Raw genomic sequence first — 19,150 nt, forward strand, 5'->3', positions numbered from 1 at the left:
CATTTTCTCATTGTTTTTTGTTCACATAGCATTGTGTATTCCCAAATTGTATATTGTTTTAATAAAAATGAATGTCCTTGGAGAAGGAGCAAAAAGCCCAGAGATGGATATGGGGGGAATGGCTTCTGAAGCAGGCACTGCTATACTTTTAACCTCTTATATAAGGATGTGACTGGGTAGCAGGTAGGTGACAAAGTAGATAGAGTACTGGCCCTTCAGTCAGGAGGACCTGAGTTCCAATCTGACACTTACTAGCTGTGTGACCCTTGGCAAGTCACTTTACCCTGTTTGCCTCAGTTTCCTCATTTGTAAAATGAGCTGGAGAAGGAAAAGGCAAACCACTACAGAATCTGCCAAGAAACCCAAATGGGGTCACAAAGAGTTGGACGTGAATGAAAAAACAATGGAACAAAAACAAAAACAAAAACAAACCCTTGGTTTTAAGGAGGACTCATTAACTTGGTACACTTGAACTCATTGTCCCCTCTAGAATGTCTTCAGTCTGTAGGATCATAGGTTAATTTGAAACACATGGGGGAAATGATTTGAATATTTTGTGGTGTTCATTTTGTACCATTCTGCTCTGACCCACAAGAGGAAAAAAAGTCTTTATATCTTTGTAAGGGCTGGGGAAGGAGGAAAAAGGCTGGCCAAAAATGGAGGAAGATTTCTATTTGCTGTGAGGAAAAGAATCAACATTTTTGAATTGTGGTTCTAGAAAAGAACCTTGGGCAGGAAGGAGATCAAGTCAGTCAATACTTAAAGAGATTAATTCAGACTGCTCGTTGGAAGGACAAATACTAAAGCTGAAGCTTAAATGCTTTGGCCACAAAATGAGAGGACAGAACTCATTGGAAAGACCCTGATGTTGGGAGATATTGAAGGCAGAAGGAGAAGGGGATTTTAGAGGATGAGATGGATAGACAGTATCATGGAAGCAATGAACATGAGCTTGGACAGACTTTGGGAGATTAGTAGAGGATGGAAGGGCCTGGTGTGCTGTGGTGCATGGGATCACGAAGAGTTGGACATGACTGAAAGAATGAACCACAAAAGCTTTTTGAGAAGACATTGCTGAAAGGGAATGGGCTCCCTCATGAGGAATTGTGTGCCAGCTCATGGGATGTCTTCAAGGAAAGGCCAACTGCCATTCATTAATTCATTATTTCATCAGTTTATTCAGTAAGCACTTACGTGCTTTTTGTGTGCCAGGCAGCGACGGTAGTGCATAAAGGGCAGGGAAGACCTGGGTTAATGTCCTGTTTCTGACTCATACTGACTGTGTGGCTTTGGGGGAGTCACTTAATGTCTCAGTGCCCAGAGGATTCTCTCAGGCTGACTTCTCAGCATAATAGCAGCTCTGTATCGTATTGGCAGAGGGAGTTTCCTAAATCAATGAAATCTTAGATATATTCCCTCCGCCCCCAAAAAATGGCAGACGAAACATGAAGCCCTGAGGTGAGCTCCTTGAGGTCAGTACAGTCTTTTATCTCTTTGTGTATCTCCAGCCCATAGTAGGTGCTTAATAAATATCACTGACTAAATGTATTCATTAAGGAAGTAAGCCACAGGAGCAGAGATAGATGAACAGAACTTTGGGCCATTTCCTGATTTTTTTTCCAGATACTTGTTTCTTGAAGTAAGATACAAATGTAATTATAAAAAATGTACACTTTTAAACCCATGTGAATAAAATTAATAATGGCTTTATGGAAATCTTCCAGAGTTCTGTATTGAGTTATTTGTAAATTTTAAAAAATGTGTGATTTAAAAAAAAAGTAAATATCATTGACTGACGAAGACAGGGCCTGCCTTCAAGAAACTTACATCCAGACTTATTTGGAATGTTGGGTACAGTATAGCTTCAGAGATCCCTTCCAACTCTGAGTTTCTATGATACTGGCTATCTCTCTGGCCTGTTCCTGGTCTGTTTCCTATAGAAACACTTACATAGCTCCCCCCTCAAAAAAAAAAAAGAAAGAAGAAGAAAAGGGGAGTACTATTTGAGAGACTGCACTGAGTCTTACTAATCACAGGTTTATATATTGGAAAGAAGCATACCAATCAGACTGGCTCTTCTTGGGGACTCTGCTCAGTTTCAAGCTGGTTGGGAGGGGTAACTCCTACAGATTTCTGAGAGGTGGGATGTCCTCCCTGGTTTGGGGTGGTCTGCTTCTTCCCAGCACCCCTTTCCAGCTGCCTCTCTCTTCATCAGAATTTAGGAGTCAGGGCTCAGTCCCTCGTCTTGGGTGGCCGTCGTCTTTTACTATCTTTTGTTTTGTTTCCCTGGAGCACGTTCCTTCTTGATTTTAGACTACTTCTCAACCTCTTGACCCGCTTTCAGGGTAAGGTTGATAGAAATTATTTGCTTGGGATCACTTAGTCGTTGGATAGCCCATTGCCCGGGCCCTGGCCAGTGAGGCCAGGCCTGGACTGTACATTTCATGCCAGGCATCTGAACCCCAAACACTTTTGTTCCTCTTCCAGAATTACCCCTTCTTTTCAAGAAGACTTTTTGCCACTTGCTGCCTGTGTGATCTCAGACAAGTCACATTACCTCTATCTGCCCCTCCAGTCCCTCACCTGTAAAACGAGGGGGCTGGAGGTGATGGCCTTTGAGGTCCCTTCCAGCCATGGGTGGGTGATTCTCAGTATGTGCTCGGTTTGTGATTCTCTTATAGAAACACTCCCTCTCCGCCCCACCCCACCCCTGTCACCCCCTTTGCCTTCACCCTCCTCTGTTTGTCGCTTATCTGATGTGAGCTGGGAAACCAGAGACCAAACTTAGTAAAAACTGTATGTGAAAAGTTATTCTTGTTCTGAGCAAGGGCCCAAGATATCACAGGGCACGGCCCAAGCCTCAGACACCTTGTTTTGTGTGCGCCGGAGGCTCAGGGCAGTACCCAGAGTTTTGAGCTTTGCTGGGAAGCAGCCAGACTCAGTGCAAGGAGTCCTGGATGTGGAGTCCAGAAGACCTGGGTTTGAATTCTGACTGTGCTCCTGGCTAGCTGTGTGGCCTGGACCTGATTGCTCCCCCTCTCTGGGCCTGGTTTCTCCTCCGCAGAATGAGGGAAATGACGTCTTAGATCCTGGCCAGCTCGTCAAACCGTTCATGAATCATGTGGGACTTGGCTAGCGGATAGAGTCCTGGACTGGGTGTCTGGGAGATGAGTTCAAATCCCCGTTTAGACATTTACCAGCTCACCTTGGGCAGCCTCTCTCAGTCTCAATTTCCTCATCTTAAAAATGGAGATGATAGGGGCAGCTAGGTAGATAGAGTTCCAGCCTTGGAGTCAGTTGGACCTGAGTTCAAATCCAGCCTCAGACACTTGACACTCGCTATGTGACCCTGGGCAAGTCACTTAACCCTGATTGCCTAAGCAAAAAAAAAAAATGGAGATGATAACTATGCGGATGATGACCTCATGGATATATGAAGATGATAACCTCACAGGGTTGTTTAGGTTTCAGATGACATTGAAGTATGTCAAGTGCTTTGTAAACCTTAAGGCTGATACATAAATGTCCTCCCTCTTCCCGCAGGCTGTCTGGTCAAGGCATTAATGGGACAGTGAGCTGTAGATTGAGGTCAGGGCAACCCTGAGAAGAACTGATTAAACAAGCCTACCCTTTACTCTCAGCCCTGAATTATTTGTACTGTGCCACATCATGTCATGGACACGTTCCTTTATTCATTCAGTCATTCTCTATTTATGGAGGACTTACTCTGGACCAAGCACCATGCTGTACCCTGGGGACCCAAAGACCAAAATGAAACCTCCCCTGCCTTCCAGAAGCTATTGAATGCTGCCCAGTCCTTTCAGGGCTGTGAAGGTTGACAGAGTGCCCTTGACACAGCAATCCTAGTGGGATGATGGTTCAGAGATCATTCCCCTGTTTTACAGATGAGAGAATTATGGGTGACAGGTTTTCAGTGCTTTTCCGGAAGCCACACAGCCTCAAACCCGGATCTTCCAACTCCCGACGTCCCACTGACTACCTTGGCTCTAGCCCCAAGTCTGTAGGCCTTTCCATTTCCTTCGCCTTAGATGCTTCCGTAAAATGAAGGGATTGGCCGAGAGGACCTCTAATTTTGGGGCTGTTCTGGCTCAGAAAACCCTTTTTGGACTCTGGGATTTACTTGAATGACATCAGGGCAGGTCCTTGTTTGGGGGGCTTGGAGGGCTGTTACAGGAGAATTTCCTTTCCAGGAATTCATGTCAATGCTCATGATAGTTTTCTCTCCATTCTCCATGGCAAGGGTAAAGTTCCCTCTGGGAAAAACAGTAGGGTGATGGGAGGAAAGAGAGGCCTTTGAGGTATTCCCTTCTTTCAGGATGACAGGGGAGCCATGGGAAATAGGAGTCGCAGGCCCCTACTGGAACTGGGTCTTGGGTTCACAAGATTCCGCCCGTGGTACATGCCTGCCCAGCATTCTCTGGCCCCGGGCAAGCTCACATTCCAGATGGGCGGTCCACACCTTCCTGTGTATACTCAGACTGCCTCGAGTGGAATCCTGGCTCTTGATGGAGAAGTGACCCGGGCACGTTTCTCCTGTGAAGGATTATTTCAGGCCCAAGACCCAGGTCAACACCTGAGGCCTTTGCTTGGTATAACCCCTCTTCCCTCTACACTGTCCGAATGCTTGGGAGTGCAGGCCTTTCGTAACACCCTTGATTTAAGATCCCAGTAAAGGCTGTTAATAGCCTGTAATGACTCAGGAATTAGTTTTACAAGCACAAGTGAGGAGGGAAATGAAATATATCTCTTCTTAACTCAATCCTGGCCAGGTTGGCATCTGAAGCAGTTAGAAACCCAAGAGGCATTAGTAGGAGAGTTTTGCTTTTGTTTTAAAGATTGTGGGTTAACATTGGGATTGTTCTTTTGCTAATTCAAATGGAGAAAAGATGAGAATCTTGTAACTTCTCTGTCTGTCTCTGACTTCCATGAGTATCCCCTACCACGTATCTTAGGGCAGCCGGAAGAGGTACAGGAAATTATGCAAGAGGTGTTACTGTTTCTTTCTTTTTCTTTTTTAATAATTCCCAGAAAAGCTATTCCTTTTCCTGCTCAGTATTAGGTCTATAGATTCAAGGTCCATCACAGACAAACTCCCAGGACACTTTGTAGTCTCGGTGGAAATTCACTGGGCCCTAGCGTCAGTCTTTCTTACACTATTCAGAACTACCAAACATATTTCATTTGACCCTAAAAAAAGGATTCTTAGCCTACTATCTGTGAACTTTAAAAACAGTTGATAACCGCATTTCAATGTGATTGCTATCTTTTGCAATCCTGTGTATTTTATTGTGTGTATTTAAAAGCATTACTTGGAGGAGGGGTTCACAGGTTTCACCAGATGGCTGCAGGGGTCCAGGACACAAAAAAAGGTGAAATAAACAGAGCACTTAAAACCTCAGACCCTTTTCTTAAGAGATAGTTTGGGGGCAGCTGGGTGGTACAGAGAATAGAGCACCGGCCCTGAAGTCAGGAGGACCTGAGTTCAAAGCTGGCCTCAGACCAAACACTTGACACTTACTAGCTGGGTGACCCTGGGCAATTGCCTAAGAACAAAACCAAAAACAAATAAAAAAAAAAAGAGAGAGTTTGGTGCATGGCACTTTAATGTTTGTGGATCAATTTACATATTTTATTATTTTCATTTGATTCTCTCGACAACCCTGTGAGGTAGGTGCTGTTTTGCAGGTGAGGAAACTGAGGCCTTTAAGTGACTTGCCCAGCATCATACAGCTAATAAGTGTCTGAGGCAGGATTTGAACTCAGGTCTTCTTGACTCCAAGTCCAGAGCTCTATGCATAACCACACCTAGCTGCCTAACTATGGAGTGGGTGGAATGCTGGACTTGAGAGTTAGGAAGAAATAGGTTCAGATCCCGTGTCTGATGCCTACTAGAATGTGGCCAAAGGGAAGTCATTCAGTCTCTCTTGAGCTCAGTTTCTCAGCTCAAAATGAGGGGATTTGGGGCAGATGGCTTTTAAGGTCCCTCCTCTAAATCTGTGATCCTCTGACTTTGGTGAGCCTCAGTTTCCTGATTTGTAGAAGGGAATTCTTAAAAATAGTAGCTTTCATAGAGTTTTTGTCAGACTGAAATTAAATAATATAGATGAAGATAGTGTATGAATATCAGCTTGTTATCATGATGATGATGAAGAAGGTGATGATGATTTGGTGAGAGAATGTGGCATGTTTAGAAAGAGCTGGCCTAGAAATCAGGAAGACCTGAGTTCAAGTCCCACCTCGCACCCATCCTGGCTTTGTGACCACAGACAACTCACTTAGCTGCTCAGTGTTCTTGGAAACTCTCTAAACTAAACGTTGTGGAGAAGGTGTCGACCTGCGTTGGTAGAGGGCATTTCCTCTTCTGGGAGTTCTGTGTACTGATTGAATCCCCTCACAGGTCTGGTCTCTTTCGCTGGCCCTCATATTTATTAAGTCCTCCAGAGATGTGCAAGATCACAGTGTCAGCATGAGACACTGTAGGGGAAGGAGCCTTGGATTCATAATCTGAGGTCTTGGGTTCAAGTGTTGGCCCTGCTACCTGTGTGACTGCCGAGTTATTTAAATTCTCGGGGTATTGGGTTCCTCATGTGTAAGTGATCGTCTCTTAACAATTCCAAAATCTGTGATGCTGATATTAAGTTCCTATTTGGCCCCCGGGTACTGCTTGGCCTCTGAGATCTCTTCCTGTTGGTTGAGGGCAGGCACTGTGGGTGCTTTGCTTTGTATCTCTACCAGTTGGCACGGTGCATGGCATGTACAAGGTGCTTAATAAATGCTTGTTGGCTGCTGGGTTCCAGCTCCCAAGATTCTGTGCCAGACCTTCTCTTTGAAATGGCACCTTTTCACTCAGGTGTTGGGTGGTGGCAGAACTCTAGAGAAATGCTATTTATTCAGTAATTGGTCTGTGCTTTTATATCCTGCTTCAGCAAATGCAACTCAATAAATATTTATTAAGTCCCTGCTCTGCGCCTAGCCTAGATGCTAGGGGTTCAGAGACAGACATTAAGTAGTCCCTGTCCTCAGGTGGCTTCCTTCCTTCCGTTGGGGGGCGGGGCATGTACCTAGGTTCCTGCCCTCCCACCCAGGGGTCCCCAGCTGTTTTCCCTCTGTGTTTCAGAGGTAGCAGAATGACCGCAGCTGGTGGAGGCAGGTGCTGGTGAGGGACGGCAGTAAGTGTGTGGAATCTCTGGGTCCAGCGGCGTTTCTCAGCGTGTACTGGCTGGAAGGCCCCAGCTAGTTTCCTGTAAGATGGGGTTTGCTCAGCCCAGGACTTGTCAATGAAAACCTGCCCTTTCTTTTCAGGCCTCGGCTGAACCAGTGGCTTTGAAAAAAGAGCGAGGGTCACCATGGGGCGGTGGTTCCGGGCAGCAGAGGGCCCTCTTGGGTCAGAGCCCGAAGGCCTTTGAGAGGAGGAGAGGAGGAGCTGCCCCCTCGCCAGAACCGATGACCCGAGGTTCTGCTCCCGCCCTATACCTGCCCATCGAGTTGCACAAGATGGGCTCCTTCCGAAGGCCAAGGCCCCGCTTCATGAGCTCCCCGGTGCTGAGTGACCTGCCCCGCTTCCAGGCCGCCCGCCAGGCCGTGCATCTCAGTTCCAATTCTGCCTGGAACAGGTGAAAGAGGGAGCTGAGCCGTGGGGGGGGCCCTTTGGGAAGGGGTCTTGTGCTTTCCCCTACATTGATTTTTCAAACATTTGCTCTTCTAAGAAGCCCAAATATGGTTTTCTTGGGGGAGGAAAAGAGTGGGAAATACTCAACCCTTTTCTCTTGGAGGAGTGGGAAGGTCAGAAGATCTGCATTTGAATCCTGTCCATCCTATACTATCTAGCTCCCTGCTAACCTTGGGCAGAATCCCTTCAGCTTCCTCTGCCTCCGTTTCCTTATATCTAAAGTGAGGGGAGTTCAGTTCATAGCATCATAAACTTAGAGATCAAAGGCCCCAAGAGGCCACTGAGCCCCACAGTCCCCCTTTAAAAAGGGGAGAAAACTGAGGGTAAATGATTTGCCCAGGGTCTCACAGGGAGTAAGTGTCTAAAGCAATTTTTGAACCTAGGTTTTCCTGAAGACCAGCATTCCACCCGCTATTCCAAGTTGCCTCTTAGTTCTATTTGTTTTTCATGTTTTGGACCAGACCTACAATTCTGTAGGTATAGGAAGAGTGAAGAAATGCCCTGTGCCAAGGCAGTTTGGGCATTTGCATTATATCTTTGCATGGATTAGAGTTTCCTGGGCCATTGAGACTTGAAGAATTAATTCAGTTTAACAGGTATTTATCAAGGACCTGGGCACTAGTGATACAAGGACAAAATGGGAACCAGGACCTGCCTCCCAGAAGTTTCCATCCCAGGTGATCTGGGAGGTCCCTTCATCCTCAGAGGTCTGTGATCTTGTGACCCATGAGTCATCATAGACAAGATCCCTCATCTCCAGGAGTCCCAGATTCCTCATCCTACCTGACTTCTGGAGGGGTTGTGAGGACAGTGCTTTGTGAATCTTAAAGCACCATGGGAATGGGAGCTCACAGGCTTTAGGATTAGAAGGCACCCTAGAGAGCGTCTGGCATCACTTTATAGAGGAGGGAACGTAAGCTCACTGGATGAAGGGAGCTCTCTCCCGGAGTCATCATGGGGTAACAATGGGAATTCACACTGACTGGAGTTGGAGGGCTTGGCTTCAGATCCTGTCTTAGAGCCAGCAGGGACGTCAGAGGCCATCTGGCCTACCCCCTTCATTTTACAGATGAGGACACTGAGGCTCGGAGCGCTGAAGTCGCTTCCCCTCCCTTGATCCTGGCTGTGCCCTCTGTGACCATGGGCATATGGTGTCACCCTCCAGGCCTGGAGGATTGTGAAACGAGAGGGTTGAACTGGACAGGGTTGGGGGTCCCTCGTGCCTCTCTAAGATCTCCTGGGAAGAATGAGGGAAGGAGGCATCAGCTGGGAGACAGATGATCTGGGATGAGATCCCACCTCACACTCCCTCTGTGTGCCTCACTTTCCTCATCTCCAAAATAAGATCCAGAGGCCAGTAGGGATCATTTGCTTGCTGACCCTACCACCCCATTTGGCCTTGAGCTGGTGCCATGGGTCAAGCGCTTGGGGAGAGGACACGTTAGGCGGGGAAGGAGGGAGGGAGAGGGTTTTTTGGGTGGTGGTGGTTGTTTTTTGAGTCTCACCCCTTATCTTTCCCGGGCAGCGTCCAGACTGCGGTCATCAATGTGTTCAAAGGAGGAAGCCTGCAAAACAATGAGCTATTCCTGCTGAATGAAAACATCAGGTATGTCACCAGAACTGATTTCCTTCCATGAGCCTGGGCTGGGAAGTGGGGGAGGTTCCAAATGTGGAGTTCTCTGAGGAGTCCTGGGTTCAAACTCCGGCTAAGACCCTCATGAGCTTGCAGGAGAGGGGGTTGACCTGGGGTAATGCCATTTGGGTTTGAGTCATGGCTCAGCCACTTGTCAGCCCTGTGAGCCTCGGTTTCCTCATCTTTAAAATGGGGGTGAGGATGATCTCACTGATGGCCTCCTAAGGTTGTTGTGAGGTTCAAATAAATAAATATATTCCCAGTGTTGTATAAACCTTTAGAAGGCCTTCTAAATGTAAGCTGTTTGAAAAATTAGTGCACTTCACCTAAATAAACTACAGTCTTCTAATCGGTAAAAGAAGGATAACAGGTGAGCACCCCCACCTGCACATATGTATACATACATACATACATACATACATTTATAGCCAGGGTGTCCCAAAAATCTTAGTGCAGCCTTCTCTCCCTTCATATGGAGGATCAAAGAACAGTGGATCCAGAAGGGCCCAAAACCATGGTCTACTCCAATACATTCATTTTACAGATAGGAAAACTGAGGCCCATAGTGGCATAATATCACTAATCCAGAGTTCCTCTGTCTTAGACTTGACCCCCAGGACCATCTTCCATGATACAGGAGGGTCTGAAGATAAAAAGCAGCATCCCTTCCAGGGGCCTCATTCATTATTCTGTTAACCCATGGAGAGAGCCAGTGGGAAAGGGCTCTACACTGAAGGCATAGTGTAACCTCCTCGAGGGTAGGGGCTGTTTTGCTTTGACATTTATGTTTACAGCTCCTGGCACAGAGCCTGGCCCACTAAATGCTCGCTGACTGCCTTGAATGATTGATTGAAGTCACTGACTTGCACACCTAGCAAAGGTTCCCATGTGCTGATTTTTTTTTACCTTAGAGCTGCCCCAGTCCCTACGTGCAGGCTCCCAAATATGGCTTGAATCACAGAGCACCCACTTTCATTCTTGTTGTCAGCCCAGAGGGAGCTTGTCTGCCTGGGAGAGGGTTAGCCAGTGACGGCAGACGCCATGGCTCTGTCTGTGCTTATCAGTGGCATGTCTGAGGGATGACGGCCTGTGGAATATCTGTCTGGGGCTCCTGGTATTGCTTTCAGCTGTGCTCTAGCCCAGCGGAAGTAAGTTTGTCTTTTAAAGAAATGAAAACTTTCCTTGCACGTGCCCCCTCTAAGCTCCCCAACTCCCACCCTTCCTCAGGAGGAGACTCGTATCTGACGGGGATTGAAATGCTCCTTCTATTGCCTGGAACAATTCCTGGAAAATGGAAAGTAGGCGCAGGCATGCATGCCGAGCAGTGGTCTCAGGCTAAATAAAGCGTGTTGGCATGCACATGTGTCCACATCTGGAAGTACCCATGCTCAAGTAAACACAGCTGCCTTTATTTTAGCAAGTAAAACACTGAAGCAAAAATATGACTCTCCTATGACTATGGGGGTTGTAAGTTAGTCAAGTTTGATTTTTCTCTCCCTGCTTTTGAAGACTTACCCAGCACAGTAGCCCCCGTAATTCAGCTGGCTGGAGGGAGAAGGGAAGGGACTCTAGGAAGTCTTTGGAAGTTGGCTTGGGGAGAAGGGGCTCTATCATGTTCTCTTCGGGGCATTTTGGTTCTGAGAAACTATGAGCCTGAAGCAGAGAAGGTAGGACTGATTGCTTTGAATATCTGGTTAGCTCTAGAAGGGACACTGGGACCATGGGATCATCTACTAAACCAGACCTGTTTAGCATGGAAAAGACATTTTTCACAGAATGACTCTCTCCCTCTCTTCCTCCAACTCTGTGACTCCTAGACTTCTCTTCACCATTCCTTGTATTTTCAGTCCTCCTATGACATGATCCCAAGGCTCTTTATTTCCTCAGCCACCAACCTCTGTAGATTCTCCAGTTTATTAGTGGCCTTTCTAAAATGTGTTGCCTAAAATTGAACACAATTCCCAATGTCATCTGACAGTGGAGTATTGCCTCTTAGTCCCAGATACTATACCTTTCTAGGCAGCTAGGTAGATGGTGTAATAGAGTCTTGGATTTGGAGTCAGGAAGAACTGAGTTCAAATCCTGCCTCTGGCATTTCCTGACTTTATGACCCCTGGTCAAGTCTGTTAAAACTCCCCAGATATTCTTTCAGATGAACTGTTCTCTAGCCCTCTCTTCTCCATTTTGTTTTTGTGAAATGGACTTTTGGAACACAAGGGAAGAACTTTCCATTTCTCTCTATTAAATGTCATCTTTAATTAGATTCAGCTGCATGTCAAAAATCTTTCTGGTTCCTAACTCTTCCTTGAAGTGTGTTAGCTCTCCCTCCTAGTGCTGGATCATCTGAAACTTGATAAACCATTATCCAAGTCATTGATAAAAGCGTTAAAAAAGCTGAGGACTGAGTGTACGTCCTTGGGACCCACCACTAGGAGCAGAAACCCTTCCCACCTGTCAGAGAATCATTATTAATGACTCTTCTTTGGGACCATCCATTCACCTGTGCCCAAACCCACCTACCTCTAATGTCCCCTAATCCACATCTCTCCAAGAATAGCGTAAGAGATACTCGACTGAAATCTAGACGGACTCTGTTTGAACGTTCTCCGCACATCAAGGAATCCTGTCATAGAACCTTTCTGGCTCTTTGTGATCACTGCTTCCCTCTCTAGATGTTCACTAACCATCCTTGTAATCACATTCTACAAAGTTGCCAAGAACTAAAGGAACACTCGCTGTTCTCTTCCCTTTTCATAAAACTGATCCTTCCTCAATTCTGCTGCCCCTCTCCCATTCTCTAGAGATCAGAGATCACTGACCTTAGTTCAGTCTTCATATAGTTAGTTCTTCTGGACCTGAGGCAGTGAGATGGTATAGTGGACAAAGCAGAGTATTGGACTTGAAATCAGAAAGACCTTAGTTCACATCCTACCTTAGATATGTGTTAATTGTGTAACCCTGAGCAAGTCATTTAACTATTCTGTGACCCAGTTTTCTGGTCTGTAAAGGAGAGAGTTGGACTCAGTAGCCTCAAAGGTCTATTCCAAATCCATGATCCTATGTCTTGAATTTATCAATGGTAGCTGGCTAGCTAGCTGCCCTTTCTTGGGTTTCAGCTTTCCAATAGCCATTTTTGCTCCATTCTTACCATTCCAAATAATGGTTTCCTTACTGGAGAAAGTAGAGATGAAATAAGAATTGAGTTGTTCTTCCTTCCTTGTGTTCTCCATTCCACTCAGAGCAATGGTTCTCTCTCTTCTTGGAGCCTCCTCTTTTAAGCAGTATGGCTTTTCAAACAAAACACCTGTTTCACTATTTCAGTTTGACTTTGAGGTAGGACTTGGTTTTGGGGAGTCATCTTTCAGCTTGTTGTAATGGAATACTTCCAATCGGCCTTGAGCTGAAGGTTCTCCACTCCTGGGGTAGAGACCAGACAGACTCCATTTCTTTCATGGAGGTATTCTTCCTGAGTTTGGGTGACCATTTGTCAGACGATGTAGAAAGGACACCTCCTTTAGGTGATTTAGATGCTTTCCAAAGTCCCTCATGACTCAGATCTCTAAGGAGAGCAAAAGGCTATTCCCTGTACTTGCTAAAAGGCAATAATAGTAGAAAGAGCCCTCATCTGGAAGTCTGAAGATCTGGGTTCTAGTTCAGCTTTGTCTGACTTTTGGGCACAGAAGTGCCTACCCCTGACCTACTCCCCTCGTGCCTCAGTTTCCCCATTTTCATAGGTTGGACTAGGTGACCTTTAAGGTCTGCAGTCTGTGGTTATATCTGTGAAGGAGACACTGGGTGAGATGCCTAACAGTTGAAGATAGAATCCCATCCCTAGTGAAGCTTACAGCCTCATTGGGAAGGTAATACAGAAATGCCTGAGAGATTCAGCTTTATAAAACTACAAGAGAAATAACAATTTAATACAGTAAAATAGCTAACACAAGGTAGTGTGTGATTAGTTGCAGATAGTGAAGGCTGTAGGAGATTATAGGATCACAGATTCAGAGCTGAGAGGGACCTCTAGGAGGTCTTCTAACTCAATTCCATTTTATAGATATGGGAACTGAGGACCAGAGAAAGGAACTGAGCTATGTCATGGCACTTTGGAGAAAGTTCTAGATTTTGGGTCATAGGAGGGGTTCAGAAGTGACCCTGCCTTCAGTTAGCTGGGTGACCTCAAGAAGATCATGACATTTTTCCCGGTCTTATTTTCCTCCACTGTAAAATAAATGGTTGGTCCAGTTGACCTGAGAGGTCCCTTTCCACTCAGTACAGGGTGCCACTAAGTGATTTGCCCCATGTCGCCCAAGGCAAGCACCAGGATCCAGACCCAGCTCTCTGACTCCATTCTCAGCACTCGGAGGTCACCATGTCTGCAGGTCGGGGAAGGCTTCCCAGAAGAATGATGTGAACTGAGTCTTCAAGTCAGCTTAGTTTATTTCCTGGAGAAACAGCTGCTTTTTGTGTGTGTCTATAGAAGAAATTATTGTCAGGACGCTATGACACATGAGCCTGTTCCCTAGTCTGAGGCCAGCTTGAAGGTCCAGCCCGGCTTTTCCTCACAGGATTATAGAATCATATCTTACAGATGAGGACACCGAGACGTGGTGGTCTCAGCGGGGAAATAAGAACCAGGTCTGGTCCTGGTGACTCCAGAGCCAACACTCACCCCCTGTCCCACTCTGCCCATCGGGCTCATGCCCTGAGATGCCAGTTATTTCAGTTATTAACACAGCATAAACCACCATTAGGAAGTTATTATTGACTTGTACTATCTTTATCATAGCTTCTTTCTCTTTTCATAGTTCTTTCTTACTCTCTTGATTGATTTTTCTTTCTCTTGTTTTCTCTCTCTCTCTCTCTCTCTCTCTCTCTGTCTCTCTCTCTCTCTCTCTTTTACCCATTCCTTCCTTCTTTCCTTCTATAAATTTATTTAGAAAAAAATAAAGGAGGTGGCCTGTTGGCTAGGACCCTGGCCTTAGAGCAGAGGAGATCTGGGTTCAAGCCCTGCCTCTGACACCTCCTAGCCCCGTGAGCCTAGGCAAGCCACTTTGAATTCACACAGCTAGATGGTAGAAGGGATAGAGTGCCAGACCTGGAGTCTGGAATACCTGAGTTCAAATCTGGATTTAGATATTTGCTAGCCATGTGACCATGGGCCAGTCACTTCACCTCTGTCTGCCTCAGTTTTGTCATCTGTAAAATGGGGGTAAGAATAGTACCAACCTCCCAAGTTTGTCATCAGGATCAAATTAAATGTCATAAGTAAAGCAACTCATAAACCTTAAATTTGTCTATAAATGCTTATCACACTATCTGGCATGTAATCAAAACTTAATAAATAATTATTGATTGACCAGCTAATTATATGACCAAGGTAAGTTAGAAGGGAGTGAGAAACTTTTGATTATTGTATGTATGTGAAGTTCACACTCATACCCACAGACAGTATTAGAAACCTGGCACAAATGAAAATTTAATAAATATGCTTTTATTTTCTTTCCAATTCTGATTGATTGGAATGGGAAACGGCTTCTCTTGCCACATTCCCTCCTCTCTGGCTCCAGGATTGCCGAGTTTGCTTCTCTGTGGTTCCCCAAAGCCAGGCTCTCCCTAGCCCACATCCCCTCACTCTCCCACCCTCTCAGAGGATATTTCAATACAGAAATTGACATAGATGAAGTTTCAGGAAACCCAGAGATGAGTTTGTAAGTAACTGGCCCGGGGTAGGAAACTCATATTTTCCCCCTCCCTTCTCTCCACCCACCCCTGTTGCCCTTCTTGGAGGGAACAGCCCAGGAGAAGGAAACCCCAGAGGTTTTCAAGGAAAGCATGTGTTCCAAGAATTGGACTTTGCTGGATGGCTCAGAACTGAAACGTGTGTTTGAGTCAGGCAGCTGCTACCACCAACGGGAAACCCGAGAATCTCTCAAGTTTTCCATTGAGTTAGGGGTGTGTGTTGATCATAGCAGGCTTGACAAAGGAATGGAAGAGGCTTGAAGGTCCAGAACTGCAGGGAGGTTAGAGACAAAAAGTACACTTTCCTCCCTCAATGTCTGTCCCACTGACTGGCCTCAAGCTGAACCTTCCATCAGTTGCCTGGGAGGAGAAGAGAGAAGCAGGGGAGGCAGCCAGTGGGCAGAGTGCAGGGATTTGGAATCAGAAGACCTAGGTTCAGATCTGAAATCTGTTTACTTCTTGTGTGATCATGGGTAATACACCTCTCTCCTATGGGAGTCCATTTCTGTATCTGTAAAATGAGAGCATTTGATAAATGGCTTCTGAGATGCCCTCCAGCTCCCACCCTGTGATTCTGTGAACTCACCTTTGAGAAGGAGAAGAAACTTGGAATCACGGGTTTGGAGCTGGAGGTGATGGAGGCCAGCCCTCTCATCTTACAGGCCTTTTTCCCAATCCTCTCCCAATAGCATGGATTACTTCATCCATCCCTCCCAGCTTCCCCTAGTAGGGACAAGTTCGGTTTCTTTCTGTCTTTTTCAGAGTGTCTGGGACACAAATGTCAGCCTGCTTGTCTCCTAGCCTTCTCCTGGCTTCATTCCATTCCTCCTGTAGCCCTCCCTACACACACACCCCAGCTCTGCTCAGTTCAGCCTGGGGGTAGCTTGTTTTTTGCATCACGCTGCGCCCTTTTTAAAAGAATGTTCACACTTCTTTTTGATTTAATGAGCGTTCATGATTTCTCACGCTCAGAAAATGCCCATAAAAATCGGGTTCATCAGTTGAGCACTAAGAGGATGATATAGAAATGCTACATTGGGGTGGGGAGAGCTAGGGGATGGGAGCAGCTGGAAATGCAGCATGCCCTGGCCGGCTGGAGCTGCAGTGGAAGAGGCAAAGTCGGGCTTGTGGGGCTTTAGATTGGAGGATTTCGATTTCAGAGTCTCATCCAGTCCCTTTATTTAATAGAGGAGGAAGCTGAGGCTTAAAGGGGGAATGGCAGAGCTCAGCTTTGAAGCCTTGGAGGCGGGCATGGTTATTTGGGGTAGAGAAGCTGAGCTTACCCTTGCTGGGGGGGTGAAGATGTCACTGCCTGGATGTCATCATGCCAGCTTCTTTGGCAGAGAGGGGCAAGTCATGTAGGAGCAGCTTCTAGGAGAGGAGCGAGATGTGGGGGTGGGGGGGACTTTGGTGCCTGGCATGTCTTTCTGCACACAGGATGGAGGGGGGTGCGCGGGAGGAGGGAGTGATATGACCCAGATCACGGAGGGCTTCAGTAACTGATTCCTCTCATCTCCCCTACCACCCTCATACACCCATACCCAGAACTGAGAGCCTTCTAGCTGCAAACTAAGCTTACAGTTAGCCTGAGTCTAGCTGCTGAGCCCTTGGCTCCAGAGCCAAGAGCATTGAGACCTACACTGGACATGATAAGTGAGGAGGGAGACTGCCTGCTTGTGACACAACAGGAAATCCTGTAAACAGTGGGGTGGTGTCTTAACTGGCCACATGTGGCAGAGGGAAGAAGAGACTGAGTTAATGAATCCAAGACCGGTGGTTCCCAGCCTCTTGTGTCTCAGTTTTTCCTACCAGCCTCACTCTTCTCTGTGGCTGTCTCCCACTTTTGTTGGGTTTGAGGGAAGACGTCCCTTTTCCATCGTGTTCATGTGCCTCCAGCCTCCTTCTCTTTTTTCATATGAATTCCCTTCCTGACTCCCACTCCTCTCCCTCCTTCCTCTTCACCCCTTAGGAAGTAAAGACCCCCTTGGCTCCTCTTCCCACAGCTCATTATATCAGGATGATCTGGCCCTGATGGATGGCCTTCTCATTAGTTTCAAAATGGCCCCTATTCCCCAGTTGGAGAAATTCCAGTCCAGATTGTATGTCAGTGGGCAGCAGAGTGACAGAGTAGTTAGAGATCTAAATTCGGAGTCAGAAAGACTTGGATTTAGATTCTGTTTCTGACACTTAGTAGCTATGTATCCCTGGGCAAATCATTTAGCCTGTTTGCCTCAGTTTCCTCTTCTGTAAAATGTGGATAAAAATAGCACCTACCCCACAAGGGAGTAAGGAAATGACATGTGTAAAGTGTTTTGCAAACCTCAATGATCTGTATAAATATGAGCTATTTAATAGTAGGCTTAAAGACCTGATCTGTGATTTCATTTGTGCCAAGAACTCCCAGATTAGGAAGTTCCCTCCACCAAAGGCCTTATCTGCACATTATAGCTTAGAGAGAGTTGCCTGGCATAGAGGTATCAGACACACTGACAAGTGAGATCAAAATGTAATTGGGAAAGATTTAACAAAATGAAATATATATATATATATATATATATATACATATATATACACACATATATATGTACATATATATGTATATATATATATATATGTATATATATATATATCTATTGGAATATAGATCATGTTACCATGTGTTTTTCTAAGTCAGAATGTGGCAGCAGGGATCCTCATGGATGGTTTAATGGCCCCTGTTTGTATTTGAATTTGACTGCCCTACAGCCCTTGAGAAGTTAAGTAATTTGTCCAGGGTCACACAGCTAGTTGAGGTCCAGAGCAGGAGTTAAATCCAGGTCTTCCTGACTCCAAGGCCATTTTTCCATCTGCTGTGCCCCCTCTGTCTCTTAATTGATAATGATGATGATGATGATAATGGCAAATCCAGTCCTGGCAGAGTTGTGCTTTTTAGGAAAGTCTTGTCTCCAGAAGGTCAATGTATTTTCTTCCATCAGGGAGTAGGGGACATAAGAGGAAAGCTGCCAGATCCTGGGGCTCCAGGCCAAGGGGAATGTGTCAGAGACATTGGATGTCTGACTTTTCAACTCTCACATATCCTGAGAGCCATAAACCGCAGGCGGGCGTTGTCGCTTAACCGCCTCTTTCCACCTCTTTTCTACTTGTGTTCTCTCCTGTTTTGTCCTCATAAATTAGTGATCTATGAGGGGACTGCTGGCGGGGAAAGAGAAAACTCAGCCGGCAGGGGGTTCTGGGAAGCTTAGGCTGGCAACTGTTAGCCTGATTTTGGTTCCATTTAATTCACCAGACGTATTTATTAGGCACCTAGTAGACGCCGATCATTCTGCTAGAACCCAAGATACAAAGACAAAACAGCCCTAGCCTTCCTGGAGTTTACATTCCACTGAGGACACCCAGGCTCTGAGGAGATGATGCATACAGATACTCTGTGAAGCTCTCTTAGAACGTGAGTTAGTGTTATCAGTCAGGCAACAAGCGTTTACCAAGTGCCTGTTGTAGCCTGGGCACCGTGGGCATACCAAGGCAAAATGGCAGCCCCTGCCCTCAGGAAGCTTACATTCTAGGGGGACACAATATGGGTACGCACACACAAGGTTATTGTTATCCTTTTCCTCGACACAGATTGCTGCAACATTGGAGAAGAGAGAGTGAGCCAAGCAGGAAGGAGGTCAGTGTCCAAAGTTGTCCTAGACCCGTTCCTCCCTGGCTTCTCTCTTCATTCTCTGCCCCAGTTCCAGCAAATTTTTTCAGCCCCTCTTTCTCCCCTTAGAAGACCTCTCTGCTGAGATGGTTGCTGTCATCTCTCCATTGACCACTAGGAGCACTGGGTCTTTTATAATTACCTCGGGGAAGTAATTAGTTAAAGTGTCAGTTCCTCCATTGTATAGATTGAAGTACAAGTAAAGATGCTTGCCCAGGACTTGACTCAACTCACATTTTTAACTCTCCAATTGGTCATGTTTTCTAAATTCCGCTGGCTCTTCCCCTTGACCAAAGTTGGTAGTATATTCCCTTTCCCCCTTAGTTCTACCAAGGCAAGTTTGGAATTTTTCAAAATGAACTTTTACTGGGAAAAAAGAATAAATGCT

The 19,150-nt window shown here is 46.1% G+C and overlaps 1 protein-coding gene across 2 annotated transcripts in view; it reads left to right on the forward strand.

Moving 5' to 3' along the window:
- The window catches only part of PRR5L (proline rich 5 like), a 96,745-nt gene that overhangs the window by 26,575 nt on the left and 51,020 nt on the right, over window positions 1-19,150 (forward strand). For both annotated transcript variants that reach the window (XM_020963894.2, XM_020963895.2), the window contains exons 2-3: window positions 7,324-7,634; window positions 9,216-9,296. In XM_020963894.2, coding sequence (XP_020819553.1) covers window positions 7,465-7,634; window positions 9,216-9,296 — 251 coding nt within the window. In that variant the 5' untranslated portion in view covers window positions 7,324-7,464. The remainder of the gene's footprint in view (window positions 1-7,323; window positions 7,635-9,215; window positions 9,297-19,150) is intronic.

Source organism: Phascolarctos cinereus, unplaced genomic scaffold (assembly GCF_003287225.1).
Source record: "Phascolarctos cinereus isolate Bilbo 61053 unplaced genomic scaffold, phaCin_HiC Scaffold_9;HRSCAF=440, whole genome shotgun sequence".
NCBI lineage: Eukaryota > Metazoa > Chordata > Mammalia > Diprotodontia > Phascolarctidae > Phascolarctos > Phascolarctos cinereus.